The 14,814-nt window shown below is 44.2% G+C and overlaps 1 protein-coding gene across 3 annotated transcripts; it reads left to right on the top strand.

The window, feature by feature from the left end:
- The first annotated feature begins 4,087 nt into the window (after nt 1-4,087).
- Nucleotides 4,088-8,409, top strand: LOC121558722 (DNA ligase 4-like). Of its 3 annotated transcripts, XM_041872118.2 has the most exons (3): nt 4,088-4,276; nt 4,511-4,622; nt 5,026-8,409. In XM_041872118.2, the coding sequence occupies exon 3, from the start codon at nt 5,034-5,036 to the stop codon at nt 7,776-7,778; it is 2,745 nt and encodes a 914-aa protein (XP_041728052.2). In that variant the 5' UTR covers nt 4,088-4,276; nt 4,511-4,622; nt 5,026-5,033; the 3' UTR covers nt 7,779-8,409. The 3 variants fall into 3 exon arrangements, with proteins under 3 accessions (XP_041728052.2, XP_045065988.1, XP_045065987.1); XM_045210053.1 differs by lacking the exon at nt 4,511-4,622; XM_045210052.1 differs by lacking the exon at nt 4,088-4,276 and having other exon boundaries at nt 4,311-4,622.
- The last annotated feature ends 6,405 nt before the right edge of the window (nt 8,410-14,814 follow it).

Here is a 14,814-nt window from a genome sequence, read left to right as displayed (position 1 = left end):
AAACCACCTTTAAACCACCTTATCGCTTGATTGGTGACATATCCTTAGGGGAGTAAGGGTAAATGGGAATCCGCTCAAATACCAAGAAAACAACATACATTTTAGCAGAGCGACTTACAGAAGCAATTAGGGTTAAGTGCTTTGCTCAAGGCAGATTTTTCACCTAGTCGGCTCTGGGATTCAAACCAGCGACCTTTCGGTTACTGGCCAATGCTCTTAACCGCTACATGGCTATTAGAGTGGATTTGTGCTGAACAAAACAAGGACTACAAACCCAGCTAGCCTGTGCCACAACACTGCCAGATAATTTGGCAGTCAAAATCCCACAAGCCTGCCACAGGCAGTTGTGGCTTGTTTACAACAGCTGTTCCGGCCCACTCGCACAATGACATGGTAGAATAGGTCATTATTGGGCAGTACCCAGTGTTATCGTAAATGTCTTCCATTTCCTGGTATTGACATAACGCTATGCCTTATCAGGTCGCTGTGGATGGACACCAGCACTCTCGTTGACCCGTCCACTGTGGAGAAGTGTGGAGTAGTAGTCTATATGTGCATCCATACAGAGTGTAGTCCGTCCATCTGGTCCACCCCCATCCACTCCAGTCCAGACTGAAGGTCAAGGCGGGGTCAGTGGAGAGCTGGCCACCCTGTTGACTTCTCTCTGTGTAGCCGTTGGCCAGCCAGCCGTGCGATGTAACCACGGGGTGCTGTACAATTAAAATGACAAATAGCATCATGTCCAGTGTCAAACACTTGTGAATGTGAGGGAGAGAGAAAGTGAGAGTTGAAATTCACATTGGGTAGACAGCAGACTAGATACAGATGTAGGATCTTAATTTGAACCAGTTTGCTACAGCAGGACAATAATCCTGCAGCAACAGTAAATGTGAATTATTATGTGGATTATAATTAATGGACGTTTTGTATGGGTTGATACATTTTTCATAAGGGAAAATCAAGTCTGAAATTTAAAAATGGAAATTACAAACTTCAGAAGCCTTTTTAAACCTCAAGTACACTGCATTGCAGAACAGTTATCCTGCAACAGGGTGATCAAATTAAGATCCTACATCTGTAGACGATTTGGTGGAATGACAAGGATATCAAAAGTGATGCTGACACACGTGCACAAACACACACACACACACACACACACACAGAGAGAGAGATTGTTTGGAGGTCAATCTAAATTTAGTAGAAGTATGCTCTGCACTGTGTGGCTCTCCCTGCCAGTAGAATAAAACAAACACAGCAGGACTACACACACCACTGGCGTACCACACGCCCTCGCAAGGTCCAGGGGCCCCCTTCCCCTCCTAAGCCAGTTCCTTGCTCAGACCTTGCGAGGGGGCCTCGCAAAACTGCAGTACGCCACTGACACACACACACACACTGTATAATGTGTGTATTACATGAACTGACTCCGTCTCCGACCTGCCCGTTGTATAATGTTACGCTGCTGCAGATACAGATAGAGGACCAGCAGTTTCTTAGAGACGGGTTAAATCAAACCTGCCTTGGCAATGCACTATCTTTGTTTACATAACTACTGCCAGCAGCACATACCTGTAGGTGTCTCATTCTGAGAACTGGGAGCCTCCATCTGTGAGGCTTGGTATTTTTACGTACCCAACACCATTTTGTACCAGGCCATATTTAGGCCCCAAAAAGGCTAAAAGAAAATAGCTATATTAACAACCATAAGACGCATGTCATTATTACTGTACATCAGAGCCCCCATTAGATCAGTTACCTCACGTATCCGCCCCCCACCCCTTCAAATCCTATCCTGCATTCCCCCGCTCTCCCTGGAGCGAGCAGAAGCATGCCACGGCCTCGGCAGCAGCAGCAGCAGCTGACGTCACTTGTTTACCATCTTCTAGGTCGTTGCTCGCTCTGCCTCACTCTCTGACTGTGGCACATAGAGCACTGTTACGCAACCGCTGTTATGAACCCGGCTAACTGCAGTCCTACTGTGTAAAGTGAGACCCATGCTATGACTGACTGTGGATGTTGGTTTGGCTCAAGCTTTTGATGACAGCAGACCATTGCATAGGCCTATATCCCTGTCAGGCATCTGCTCTACTGTATAAATGAGCCATGTGCCCCTATGATAAACCAGTGTGGAGTGTGTGTGTATTTTCCGTCCTGCGGCTCCATCTCTCCCTGGCTGGCTCCACTACTGCAGCAGCAGCAGAACTGGATATAAACAACTCTGGCTGTGCGGTGCCTCAGGACTCCCTACTGTACAGTTCTCTCTCTCTCTCTCTCTCTCTCTCTCTCTCTCTCTCTCTCTCTCTCTCTCTCTCTCTCTCTCTCTCTCTCTCTCTCTCTCTCTCGCATGTAGAGTGTAGGAGGCCCTCTAGTGGGCAAAGATTATTGCAAACCGGATGAACTGCTTCAGAGGTAAAAGTTGCCCCCTAAGCACAGATCTAGGATCAGATTGCCCTACCCCAAATCATTACCTTAACCATTAGGAGTATGAAACAATATCAGGGTATGACCTACGAGTGTCTCTGCATCCATTGCACACCCTATAATAATAATATGATATGATATTGTATTCTAATAGCATATTATTATATTATAATTACACGAAGTGAAGATCCTGCTAGTCTCTTTATGTAATAGTAGATACAGTGAGGGAAAAAAGTATTTGATCCCCTGCTGATTTTGTACGTTTGCCCACTGACAAAGAAATTATCAGTCTATAATTTTAATGGTAGGTTTATTTGAACAGTGAGAGACAGAATAACAACAAAAAAATCCAGAAAAACGCATGTCAAAAATGAAAAAAAATGATTTGCATTTTAATGAGGGAAATAAGTATTTGACCCCTCTGCAAAACATTAGTATCTAGTAGGAGAACGGTTTGTTAATAAGGAGCAGCTGAGCAGAGTACCAATCTTGAAAAAAACATTTGAGTTATCCAAACTGGTGGGTAAAGTGAAGGATGTGAGGATCACGAGAGGCGGGCTTGTTTAGATTTTTTGTGATTCTGCGGAACAGAAGGAAAGTGCATTGTGTCTTTATCGATTTGATAAGTTTGAAGTGTATTTATATTATATTAAGTGTTGTGTGTGTCGCTTCGGAACAGGTCACCCCTTCAGGGGGTTATATCTGGCGTTTCGTGGGAGGTTATTTGGAAGAGATGAAAAATATTCCTGGAGTAATTGAAGCACGTCGGATGAATCGAGTGATGAATGGGGAAAAAGTGAAGAATTCATCTGTTCTTTTGTTTTTTTAAATGGAGTCTCTCCCTAATGAAGTGTGGTTAGGGTATATTAACTACAGAGTTGGAGCATTTATCCCAAGAACAATGCAGTATGAACATTGTAAAGCTTTTGGTCATGTAGAAAGTGTTTGCAGAAGGGAGAAGCCGAGATGTACAAGATGTGGAAAATATCATATTATGTGTTGTAAAAGTGCAGAAAATGTGACATGTAATTGCGGTGGGAATCATGAAGCCACGTCTTCTGAATGCCCCACAAGGGTAAAAGAGAATGAGGTGGCCAAACTCAGGGTTGTACAGAGCATTTCATATGCAGAAGCTGTGAAAAGGGTTGAGGGTTTGAATGTTTGACCAGAAGAGTCCATGGTAGTGGATAGGCCTTCACTGCAGGCTGCAGGGGTTGTGTTACACCAAGAGGATCCTGACATTTTAAAGGTTAAAAAGGTGGACTTTGTGGCCTTTATCGCAATGGTGATAAATGGCACTGCCAAGGTGGAGAAAAGATCTAGGAAGATTGCAATCATTGTGATTGCGGCGGAGTGGTTCCTGGGGCTGAAAGATTTCACAGCAAAGGTGTTACATGGAATATTAGCAAAAGCCGTACCACCTTCTCAGGTCCTAGAGCCTGAGAAGGGAGATATGGAGAACTAAAAGAAGGAAGAAGTGGGAGTTTTGTTTGTTTTGGCAATGTACCATTTTTATTAGGGTGGATTGTTAGAATCACTATTAAGTATGGATTTATTTTTATTAATTAATTATTTGGTTTCAAATCGTCCAGTTGGTGGCGGCAATACAACTTTTGGATGTAGTCCGCCAGAAACCCACCGACGAAGAAGAAGAAGAAGAAGAAGAAGAAGAAGAAGAAGAAGGTCTATTATGTCCCTTGTTTTGTTTCTGACGGAATGTTTTACGTTGCGGACGGTTTCTGCTTTGTGAGCAAGGAAGTGTATTTATTTTATTTTTAGAAACGCTAATAACGGTTAGTAAATAATAACCGAAAACGGCAATGTTTGTGTTTTGAGACCGAGAAGAAGTAATCAGGTAATTTGATACATTATTTGTTGAATTTGTAATCGTATCACACAACATGATAACATAAATTTATCTATCGTTAGTATCTAACAGCTGTGCCTATAGATTGCATGCTAGCTAGCATAGCCCAACCGAAGTGGCCCCAACTGCAAAACCATGCACCATTGCACAACCTCTGGCACAACAATGTTAGCTAGCTGTGCTTAGCATTCAAGTGCTCAACTACAGTCTGGCATGTTTCAGTTTCGTCAGGAAATGTATGATGCAGTCATAACCCGGGCATGTCACAGCATGTTGTAGAGGAGGGATCCCCAAAGAGTTGCAAGACACTGACGAGTTGGCTGGTTGCTTTGAGGTAAGAAAGATAACTAGCTAGCTAAATTGAGATGTTGTTGTTTTCAATATGTATTTAAGCTATGCATTGTATAGTGTACATTCTAGCTAACACGTTTCTTAACATGTGGCTGGTGTGATGGATTAGGTCATACACCTTAAGTTATGTTTTGTTTATTGAGTAGTCATTAGCTACGAAACTGTGAGTAATTTGGGAAACGTTGTTATACTGTATGTACTGTGCTGCGTATAATGGACTGGCGCCAGCACTATACGTTGCAAATGAAGTAGGCCTACACTGTAGAACACTACTAAAGTACAGGATCATATTTTTCTATCAATAAAACAATTACATAAACAGCTGGATGAAAACTAAGAGCATCCCTTAGAATCTCTGGGTCATTCATGTATTTTAATTTTTTTAGGTTTCACAATGGAGGAAACCTCAAAAAGTGAAGCTGCTGCTCCCCAGAGCTCTGTTGCTGCTCAAGTTCCATTTCTTCACCTGTGCACCACGCTTGAAAAAATCCAGAAGACCAAACTCCGACCAGACAAATCAAAGTTTCTCCGTGACTTCATAGACTCCTGGAGGAAGTTCCATGCGGCCCTCCACAAAGACAACCCTGCCACCACAGACTCTTTCTACTCGGCCATGCGTCTCATAGTCCCCTCGTTCGAAAGGGAGCGTATGGCCTATGGCATTAAAGAGAGCATGTTAGCCAAGCTCTACATAGACGTCTTGGGTCTCCCCAAGAACGGACCAGAGGCTAACAAACTGTTGAATTACCGTACCCCCACCACATCTCAGGGGGAGGCGGGAGACTTCGCCCTCATGGCCTACTTTGTGTTGAAGAAACGCTGCACAAGCCAGGGCAACCTCACCATCAGAGAAGTCAATGACTTTCTGGACTCGGTGGCCATCAACAACGCTGGTAAGCAGAAGGACCTGGTGAAGAAGAGCCTGCTGCACCTTATCACCCAGAGCACAGCCCTGGAGCAGAAGTGGCTTATCCGCATGATCCTGAAGGACATGAAGCTGGGAGTCAGCAAAGAGACAGTGCTCCAGGTTTTCCACTCAGACGCGGCCGAGCTCTACAATGTCACCACAGACCTAAACAAGGTGTGCCGGCAGCTCCACGACCCCTCTGTGTCCCTCAGCGAAGTGTCCATTGGCCTGTTCTCTGCCTTCAAACCTATGCTGGCTGCCGTGGCCAACATGCGCCAGGTGGAGAAGCAGATGGGCAACAGCACCTTCTTCATAGAGACCAAGCTGGATGGAGAGCGCATCCAACTGCACAAGGATGGCGATGTCTACAAATACTTCACACGGAACTCCTTCGAGTACACCCAGCAGTTTGGTGCATCACCGCTAGAGGGCTCCCTGACGCCTTTCATCCACAATTTCTTCAAGCCCCACGTAGTCAACTGCATCCTGGATGGGGAGATGATGGCGTACAACCCCACCGCCGACACCTTCATGCAAAAAGGAAGCAAGTTTGACATCAAGAGGCTAGTGGACGATTCCGAGCTGCAGACGTGCTTTTGCGTATTCGACGTACTTCTTGTCAACGGCCACAAGTTTGGCAACGAGACGTTGAAGGAGCGCCACGACAACCTTCAGACTGTCTTCACTCCTGTTAAAGGGAGGATACACGTGGTGCCGAAAACGGAGGCCAAAACCATGCAAGAGGTGGTGAACGCCCTCAACGAAGCCATCGACAACAGGGAGGAGGGCATCATGGTGAAAGATCCCTCATCCATCTACAAGCCCGATAAGCGAGGTGAGGGCTGGCTCAAGATAAAGCCGGAGTACGTTGATGGCTTGATGGATGAGCTCGACCTGTTGATTGTCGGAGGCTACTGGGGAAAAGGAAGGCGAGGTGGCATGATGTCTCATTTCCTTGTCGCGGTGGCCGAAGCTCCGAAGCCTGGAGAGAAACCCTCTGTCTTCCACACGCTCTGTCGCATCGGCTCCGGCTACACCATGAAGGAGCTGTACGACTTGGGGCTGAAGCTGGCCAAGTACTGGAAAGTCTACCGGAGGAACGACCCTCCGGCCTCTATCCTGTGTGGGACGGAGAGACCAGAAGTCTACATTGACCCGTGCAACTCGGTCATCATCCAGGTGAAGGCAGCAGAAATAGTCAGTAGTGACATGTACAAAACCAACTGCACGCTACGCTTCCCCAGGATTGAGAAGATCCGGGAGGACAAAGAGTGGCACCAGTGCATGACCCTAGCTGAGCTCGATCAGTTTCGCAACAAGGCGTCCGGGAAGTTGTTCTCGCGCCACCTCCGCATCAATGACAATGACGAGCCCGAAAAGAAGAAGCGCAAGGCACCAGCAGTGGCCAAGCCCAAGAAGGCTGTCGGCGTCATCGACCACTTCAAGTCCCAGGACCTATCTGGCGTCACAAAGGAGACAGATATGTTTGAGGACGTGGAGTTTTGCGTTATGAACGGCAGCGAGGCGCACCCCAAAGCGGAGCTGGAGAAAGCAGTGGCCCGATTAGGCGGTATCGTGGTCCAGAACCCGGGACCGGATACCTACTGTGTGATCGCTGCTGTGGAGAACATGCGTGTGAAGAACCTGATCTCTTCAGACCAGCACGACGTGGTGTGGGCTGCCTGGCTGCTGGAGTGCTTAGACAGAAAGCAGGTGGTGCCATGGCAACCACGTCACATGATACACATGTCGCCCTCCACCAAGGAGCACTTTGCCAAGGAATATGACTGCTACGGAGACAGCTACTTCGTGGACACGGACGAGCAGCAGCTGAGGGAAGTCTTTGGGCGGATTGGCAGCGCGGACACATCGACGGCACAGTGCATCGCTAAGGTGGAGGAACGCTACGGCTGGGACGACCTCCCCACTAGCATGTTCAGACCTTTCAGGGTCTACCTGGACAGGTACGCAGACATAGGAGACCCTAAAAGCATCGTACCAGCCACCTGTCTGGACACGCGGGCTCTGGAATTCCGCTTCCATGGAGGGACAGTAGTGCAGAAGCTCGAGGAAGGGGTCTCTCATGTCATAGTGGTGGAGGAAACAAGAGTGTTGGCTTTAAGAACCCTCAGACGACTCTTTACCAAAAAGTTTAAGATCGTTAGAGAATCATGGGTAACAGAGTCTATCAAAGCAGGGTTTTTGCGGAATGACAATGACTACTTAGTGTGATGGTTAAAGCCAATCCATTAAGTTATCTAATGCAAGCACTGGACAATAAGCACATATGATTGACATATCTCTGGGATTTTAATATATTGTTTTAATCCATTTTAGAGTGTAAATAAATATTTGTTTTAAAGGGTTTTCTGATTCAGAAGGTAACATTATCCAGTGTTTTTCTACACATTTGAATATGGATAAGGGGAACTCATTTGAAAGATATAGTGTATGCCTATATCTAATGGTGTATCTACTGTAATTGAGGTAAGCTATTTTAATGTCCTGACCAATGCAGACTATTGTGTTAAGAATAGATATTTGAAGACTGTCTCCCAGCGTTTCCCAAATTGTCAGCGAGGCACCAAGGGGTTTTGTTTTTTCCCCTAACACTACACAGCTGATTCAAATGATCAAAGCTTGATGATTAGTTGATTATTTCAATCAGCTGTGTAGTGCTAGGGCAAAAACTCAAACGTGCAACCCTTGGGGTCCCGAGGACCGAGTTTGGGAAACCCTGGTCTATCCACTAAGCTACTTGTTAGATTTAATGCAAATTATATTATACTGTATGTTTTTTAAGTTAATGTTTTCAATGCTCAGGTTTTGTAACTAAAATAAATATTTTGAATAAATATGGGAATTGGTATTAGAACATTGTCTTTATGTATTGTCCAGGTATCTAAATATTTAAACTATTACAATGTTAACTTCAGTAGATAACTGACTTTAATGAAAGAAACGGTGATTTTTATATAGCTGGTAATTTGAGAGAAAAAAGAAGAAACCCGCACACTGCAATTGCAAGTATCACTGCTCTTTATTAAGCTTTGACGTATCAGCCTCTAGGCCTTCGTCAGAGCTGGTAATTAAATGACATCTATACTGAACAAAAATATAAATGCAACATGCAACAATTTCTATGATTTTACTGAGTTACCGTTCATATAAGGAAATCAGTTCATTGAAATAAATAAATGAGGCCCTAATCTATGGATTTCACATGAGGTGATGGCGGCGGATGAATGGCACGACAATGGGCCTCAGGATCTCTTCACGGTGTCTCTGTGCATTCAAATTGCGATCGATAAAATGCAATTGTGTCCGTTGTCTGTAGCTTATGCCTGCTTATACCATAACCCCACCGCCACCATGGGGCACTCTGTTCACAACATTGACAGTTGACGAGCAAACCGCTCACCCATACGACGCCATACACGTGGTCTGCGGTTGTGAGGCCGGTTGGACTTTTTGTGCGTATGAACAATTTCTGGGATCTTTTATTTAAAATCAAATTGTATTTGTCACATGCGCCGAATACAACAGGTGTAGACCATACAGTGAAATGCTTACTTACAAGCCCTTAACCAACAATGCAGTTTTAAGAAAAATAAGTGTTAAGTAAACAATAGGTAAGTAAAAATAAAAGCAGTAAAATAACAGTAAAAATAACAGTAGCGAGGCTATATACAGGGGGTACTGGTACAGAGTCAATGTGCGAGGGCACCGGTTAGTCACGGTAATTGAGGTAATATGTACATGTAGGTATAGTTAAAGTGACTATGCATAGATAATAAACAGAGAGTAGCAGCAGCGTAAAAGTGGGGTGGGGTAGCCATTTAATTAGCTGTTCAGGAGTCTTATGGCTTGGGGGTAGAAGCTGTTAAGAAGCCTTTTGGACCTAGACTTGGCGCTCCGGTACCGCTTGTTGTGCAGTAGCAGAGAGAACAGTCTGACTAGGGTGGCTGGAGTCTTTGACCATTTTTAGGGCCTTCCTCTGACACCGCCTGGTATAGAGGTCCTGGATGGCAGAAAGCTTGGCCCCAGTGATGTACTGGGCTGTACGCACTACCCTCTGTAGTGCCTTGCGGTCGGAGGCCGAGCAGTTGCCATACCAGGCAGTGATGTAACCAGTCAGGATGCTCTCGATGGTGCAGCTGTAGAACTTTTTGAGGATCTGAGGACCCATGCCAAATCTTTTCAGTCTCCTGAGGGTTAATAGGCTTTGTTGTGCCCTCTTCATGGCTGTCTTTGGACCATGATAGTTTGTTGGTGATGTGGACACCAAGGAAGTTGAAGCGCTCAACCTGCTCCACTACAGCCCCGTCGATGAGAATGGGGGCGTGCTCGTCCTTCTTTTCCTGTAATCCACAATCATATCCTTTATCTTGATCACGTTGAGGGAGAGGTTGTTATCCTGGCACCACACGGCCAGGTCTCTGACCTCCTCCCCATAGGCTGTCTCATCGTTGTCGGCGATCAGCCCTACCACTGTTGTGTCGTGATGTTGTTGGAGTCGTGCCTGGCCATGCAGTCATGGATGAACAGGGAGTACAGGAGGGGACTGAGCATGAACCCCTGAGGGGCCCCCATGTTTAGGATCAGCGAAGCAGATGTGTTGTTACCTACCCTTACCACCTGGAGGCAGCCCGTCAGGAAGTCCAGGATCCAGTTGCAGAGGGAGGTGTTTAGTCCCAGGGTCCTTAGCTTAGTGATGAGCTTTAAGGGCATAATGGTTTTGAACGCTAAGCTGTAGTCAATGAATAGCATTCTCACGGTGCGAAAGGGCAGTGTGGAGTGCAGTAGAGATTGCATCATCTGCGGATCTGTTGGGGCGGTGTGCAAATTGGAGTGGGTCTAGGGTTTCTGGGATAATGGTGTTGATGTGAGCCATAACCAGCCTTTCAAAGCACTTCATGGCTACATATGTGAGTGCTACGTGTCTGTAGTCATTTAGGCAGGTTACCTTAGTGTTCTTGGGCACAGGGACTATGGTGGTCTGCTTGAAACATGTTGGTATTACAGACTCAGTCAGGGACAGGTTGAAAATGTGTCAATGAAGACACTTGCCAGTTGGTCAGCGCATGCTCGGAGTACACGTCCTGGTAATCCGTCTGGCCCTGCGGCCTTGTGAATGTTGACCTGTTTAAAGGTCTTACTCACATCCCCTACGGAGAGCGTGATCACACAGTCGTCCGGAACTCAGCTCATGAAACATGGGACCAACACTTTAGATGTTGCGTTTATATTTTTGTCCAGTATAGATATACATAACATGAAAAAGAGCACACTAGTGGTGACAAATGACCTTGAATGAAGTCAAGAATGGTCGTCTGTCTTTGCTGGTGTGCTGTTTTTTAAATGTTTGTACCTTCCAATCCACCTCCAGTAGCCATGCCTGTTGAGTGAGAGGAGATAGAGTGCACTGCCTGGCCCTGCTTTGAGTAGAGTGAATCAGTGAGCCGTGGGGGGTTATTGATGGATCCAGAGGAGAACGATGTGTCTGTCAGAGAGATGGGCAAGCCACGGGAGTCCTCCAAAATAGGATCCTCCTGGGGCTCTCGGCAAAGATGTTCCCTCTTGAGAAAAGGTCACAGAGGTACCTTGGGACTGAATGTCTGTTGTTGTTGTTCCCTTCCCAACCAGTCCCTGTTGAGTGTATGGATGTGTCTCAAATGGCACTCTATTCCATATAAAGTGCACTACTTTTGGCCAGGACCCATAAGGCTCTGGTCAAAAGTAGTGCACTATGTAGGGAATAAGGTGCCATGTGAGATGCAGCCCATGAGTTTGGGGGCTTTTTTTTCTCAACCAAGTAAACAGTGTGGTTTGATTTAATTGAGTCTTAGGAGTTATTGGGGGTCCACATTGACAGCAAACTGTAAACTAGATGGAACATTTTATTTTAAAAAGTGCCACATACCTTATCTGCACCCAATGGCGTTGTGTCAGATTTCCAACTGCATCAAGTTTGGTAGAATCTACTGCTCTATTTAGGCTGTGTTTCTGAGGTATGCCAAGGCCACACAGACCGATAGAAAATCGATGCTAATCTTAAATCGACTGGTGTTGATTAGTCTGGCTGTGTAAGGGCAGGGAGGAAGAGGCGTAGCGAGAGGGTTTACTCTGCCCAAAATCCGTCACGAAAATAAGACCATGAAGTGAGGAATTATTGTATGGAGCCAGTTGTTATAAAAACACTGATATAAGTGGACGCACGTGGCTATTCAGCAACTTTGGAGAAAATAAACTACTTTATATTGGAGTTGTGACTGTTGTTCACGTATATCTACCCTCTCATTGGCTAGAATGGTCCCACCTGATCTCACCTCCTCCCTCCTGCCATCTTTGAGGACATGTATTTCCATTGTTAGAGCGGTCACTCGACTATCATGTCAATATAGTAGAAAATCTTTGGTGAGGGTGAATACACTTACTTAGATGTGCATAGATTCATTTGTGTCAGTAGCCTATTAATTCAACTATACTCATTCACCCAATAACTAATACTGTCTCATAATACTGTTGAATATTGCACGTGATAGCAGGACATCAGACAAATTCTGAACTTCCAGATTGAAATGACAAAAAAAAGATAGAAAACAGACACTCAAATAGTAGACAAAAACTTCACAACAATTAGACAGGCAAAAAATATATAATTGAGATGAATTAAAATCACGGATATGCCAAATGCCTAATAAGATACATGCTGGTATTGGGTTGCTTTAGGGAACACTAGAGACAGGAGAGAGGTTCCATATGTGAGCAAATCAAGAATAAATGGCGTGGAAACAAAGTGACTTGACTTCAAACGATAGCCCACCTGTAGAGACCAAACAGACATTAACGAGTGCAGGGCAGATTAGCCTTTCAAATTAGTCTACTGAAACTTGTCTGAGGTTGACATATCGCAGGGTATTGTAACCAGTCAAACACATAAGATTATATAATTTGTCCGTTTGTTAATATTGTATTCCTGATTGATACTGATGCACACAAACGTTTAAATCAGCGCTGCCAACTCTCACGTATTGGCCGAGACACACGCATTAGACCCTCTTCTCACGCCACACCTCTTATATCTCACGCATTGAAAAGTGCTGCTTTTATTTTTCCAGCGCGTTAACTTTTCAACTGTGCTCCCAAATGGTTTTGAAATCGGAGCATCTGCATCAGCAATTTAACATCACGAGCAGAACCTCTATCATTGCCCTGTCTTGCCACACTTCTGTGAACCGCGGAACATTGAAGCATATGATTTGTTTAGTTATGTAAGGGTTCACGGGGATTGGATGCATGTTTTAAAGAAACGCCCCTCAAGATTCAGATGGAACTGAATGGGGAGAGAGAACGTTCTCCGCTGAGTTTATAAAACTGTAGAAAGAGTAGCACGGTAGTGCTATTTTATGTACAATGTTGTCAACAAAATTAGGTTGCTGTTACTCCCGTCCCTATTGCAGAATGCAGCCTTTTGACAGCATGTACCAAAGTCGATTTAATCCACACTTGCATTAGTCCTCTCGTTTGCTGATTGGCATTTAGGCTGTGACAACTAAAAGGCAGCAGACAGACAGACCTACAGTATGTTTTAGCAGGGTAGTTTGGTAAGGTGACCTGATTTGTAACTATGTAAATCATTTTCTCAAACAGATTGTGAACCGAAAAGTGTACATTTTGATTCTAGAGGGACGATGAATATGAATTACAAGCCCTTAACTATCAATGCAGTTCAAGAAATAGAGTTAAGAAAATATTTACTAATGAAACTAAAGGTTAGGGTGTAGGAGCAGATTTACATAATCTTGTTTTCAGGAGATTTTATCTATTTACTTTATTATTCCACTTCTTCCCAACTTTGCCAGTGTAATCTGATATGCCTACTTGTGTCTTTGAAAATTAATTATATGAAGCTATGTATTATTGCAGCCATTCATGGACAGTTTTGAATAAGTCATACAAATAAGCATTGGATATTAAATGCTCCAGGAATCAAATGTAATTTTGGACATTTTAGTATTGTGCACATGCTAGGCAGAGATGGTAGGGGGGACTCACAACTCATAAACACATCCTATTTTGTCTATGTAGAGTAAGATGATGGCAAGGATCTTCAACTAATAGGCATAAACCACCTGAATATTGATATTCATTTGATATTTCTTGAAGGTTGGGTGATTTAGAGAAATTATTGTTATAACAAGAACATTTTCAAACACCCAGCACTTGGGAAACATAGATCAGGGATGGCCAACCCTCCTGGAGAGCAAGCAGGATTTTCTTCAAGATCTATTTTAAAGAGAGAGTTCACCCAAAATACTAAATGTTTGTGTCCTTACCTTGAAAGCAGTCTATGGACAAGGAGACTGCAATCTATGATTTGGTTACCCACTGCCATCAACCATTAATATGATTATTTCCTGTGCAGAGCCTTGGTGTAGTGGTAACACACCCCTGCACATACAACTTTCCACCTGAGAACAGGGATCAATCCCTGCTTCCAACCTTCCCACTCTTTCTAGCATTTGCCTGTCTCCCCACCTCATTACTGTCTGAATAAAGTGTCAAACCACCTAAAAAAAAAGATGTGTTCATTTAATGTTCAAAGTATCCTGAATATACCTGATCTGTGGTTTACATTTTTTTTATTTTCCACCCTTGTCATAGGCCTAAGCCATGTCAAAATACGTAGAATTGCAGGAAATTAGCTTTAAAACAGTACCATTTTCCATTTAGGGGTTGTGCCAGGGGGCAATGAAATTCACATAGCAAATCCCACACATTTGTTTGCTTCATACATTTTCATAGAGTTTTGTCATCAGTTGAGTTAGTATTTTAGATGGGGCCGAGGCTGCATTTCCGAAGGTAACCACCCCGTTCTGCCCCCGTCCCACCCCCATGGGAGCCTCTTCCCCAGAGTCCAAAATCTGAATTATGTACAGGGAGCGGATTTTAGAGCAGATGGTGTTAATAAATTGTAGCATACCTGTGTTATTTTTCAATCAAAGCACATATTTTGCCCAGTGCATGTGCTGTTGATTTTTGGCTGCATTAGAGAAAAATATGACCATTTGCAAAATCATCCTAAAATCTCATAAGAAATTAGGTGGTGTTTTTAGTCTTACAGTAACGTTATACTATGCTATTATATTCGGTTCTGTTAAGTACAGTGCCTTCAGAAAATATTAATACCCCTTAACTTATTCAAAATGTTGCTGTGTTACAGCCTGAATTCAAAATGGATTATATAGATTTTCTTCTCTCACCC

Source organism: Coregonus clupeaformis, chromosome 33 (genome assembly GCF_020615455.1).
Source record: "Coregonus clupeaformis isolate EN_2021a chromosome 33, ASM2061545v1, whole genome shotgun sequence".
In the NCBI taxonomy this organism is placed as follows: domain Eukaryota; kingdom Metazoa; phylum Chordata; class Actinopteri; order Salmoniformes; family Salmonidae; genus Coregonus; species Coregonus clupeaformis.
This window is presented reverse-complemented; position numbering and strand designations above follow the sequence as displayed.

What these genes read in the sequence shown, in the direction of transcription:
- LOC121558722 (XM_045210053.1), top strand. Translation starts at nt 5,034, where the DNA reads ATGGAGGAAACCTCAAAAAGTGAAGCTGCTGCTCCCCAGAGCTCTGTT.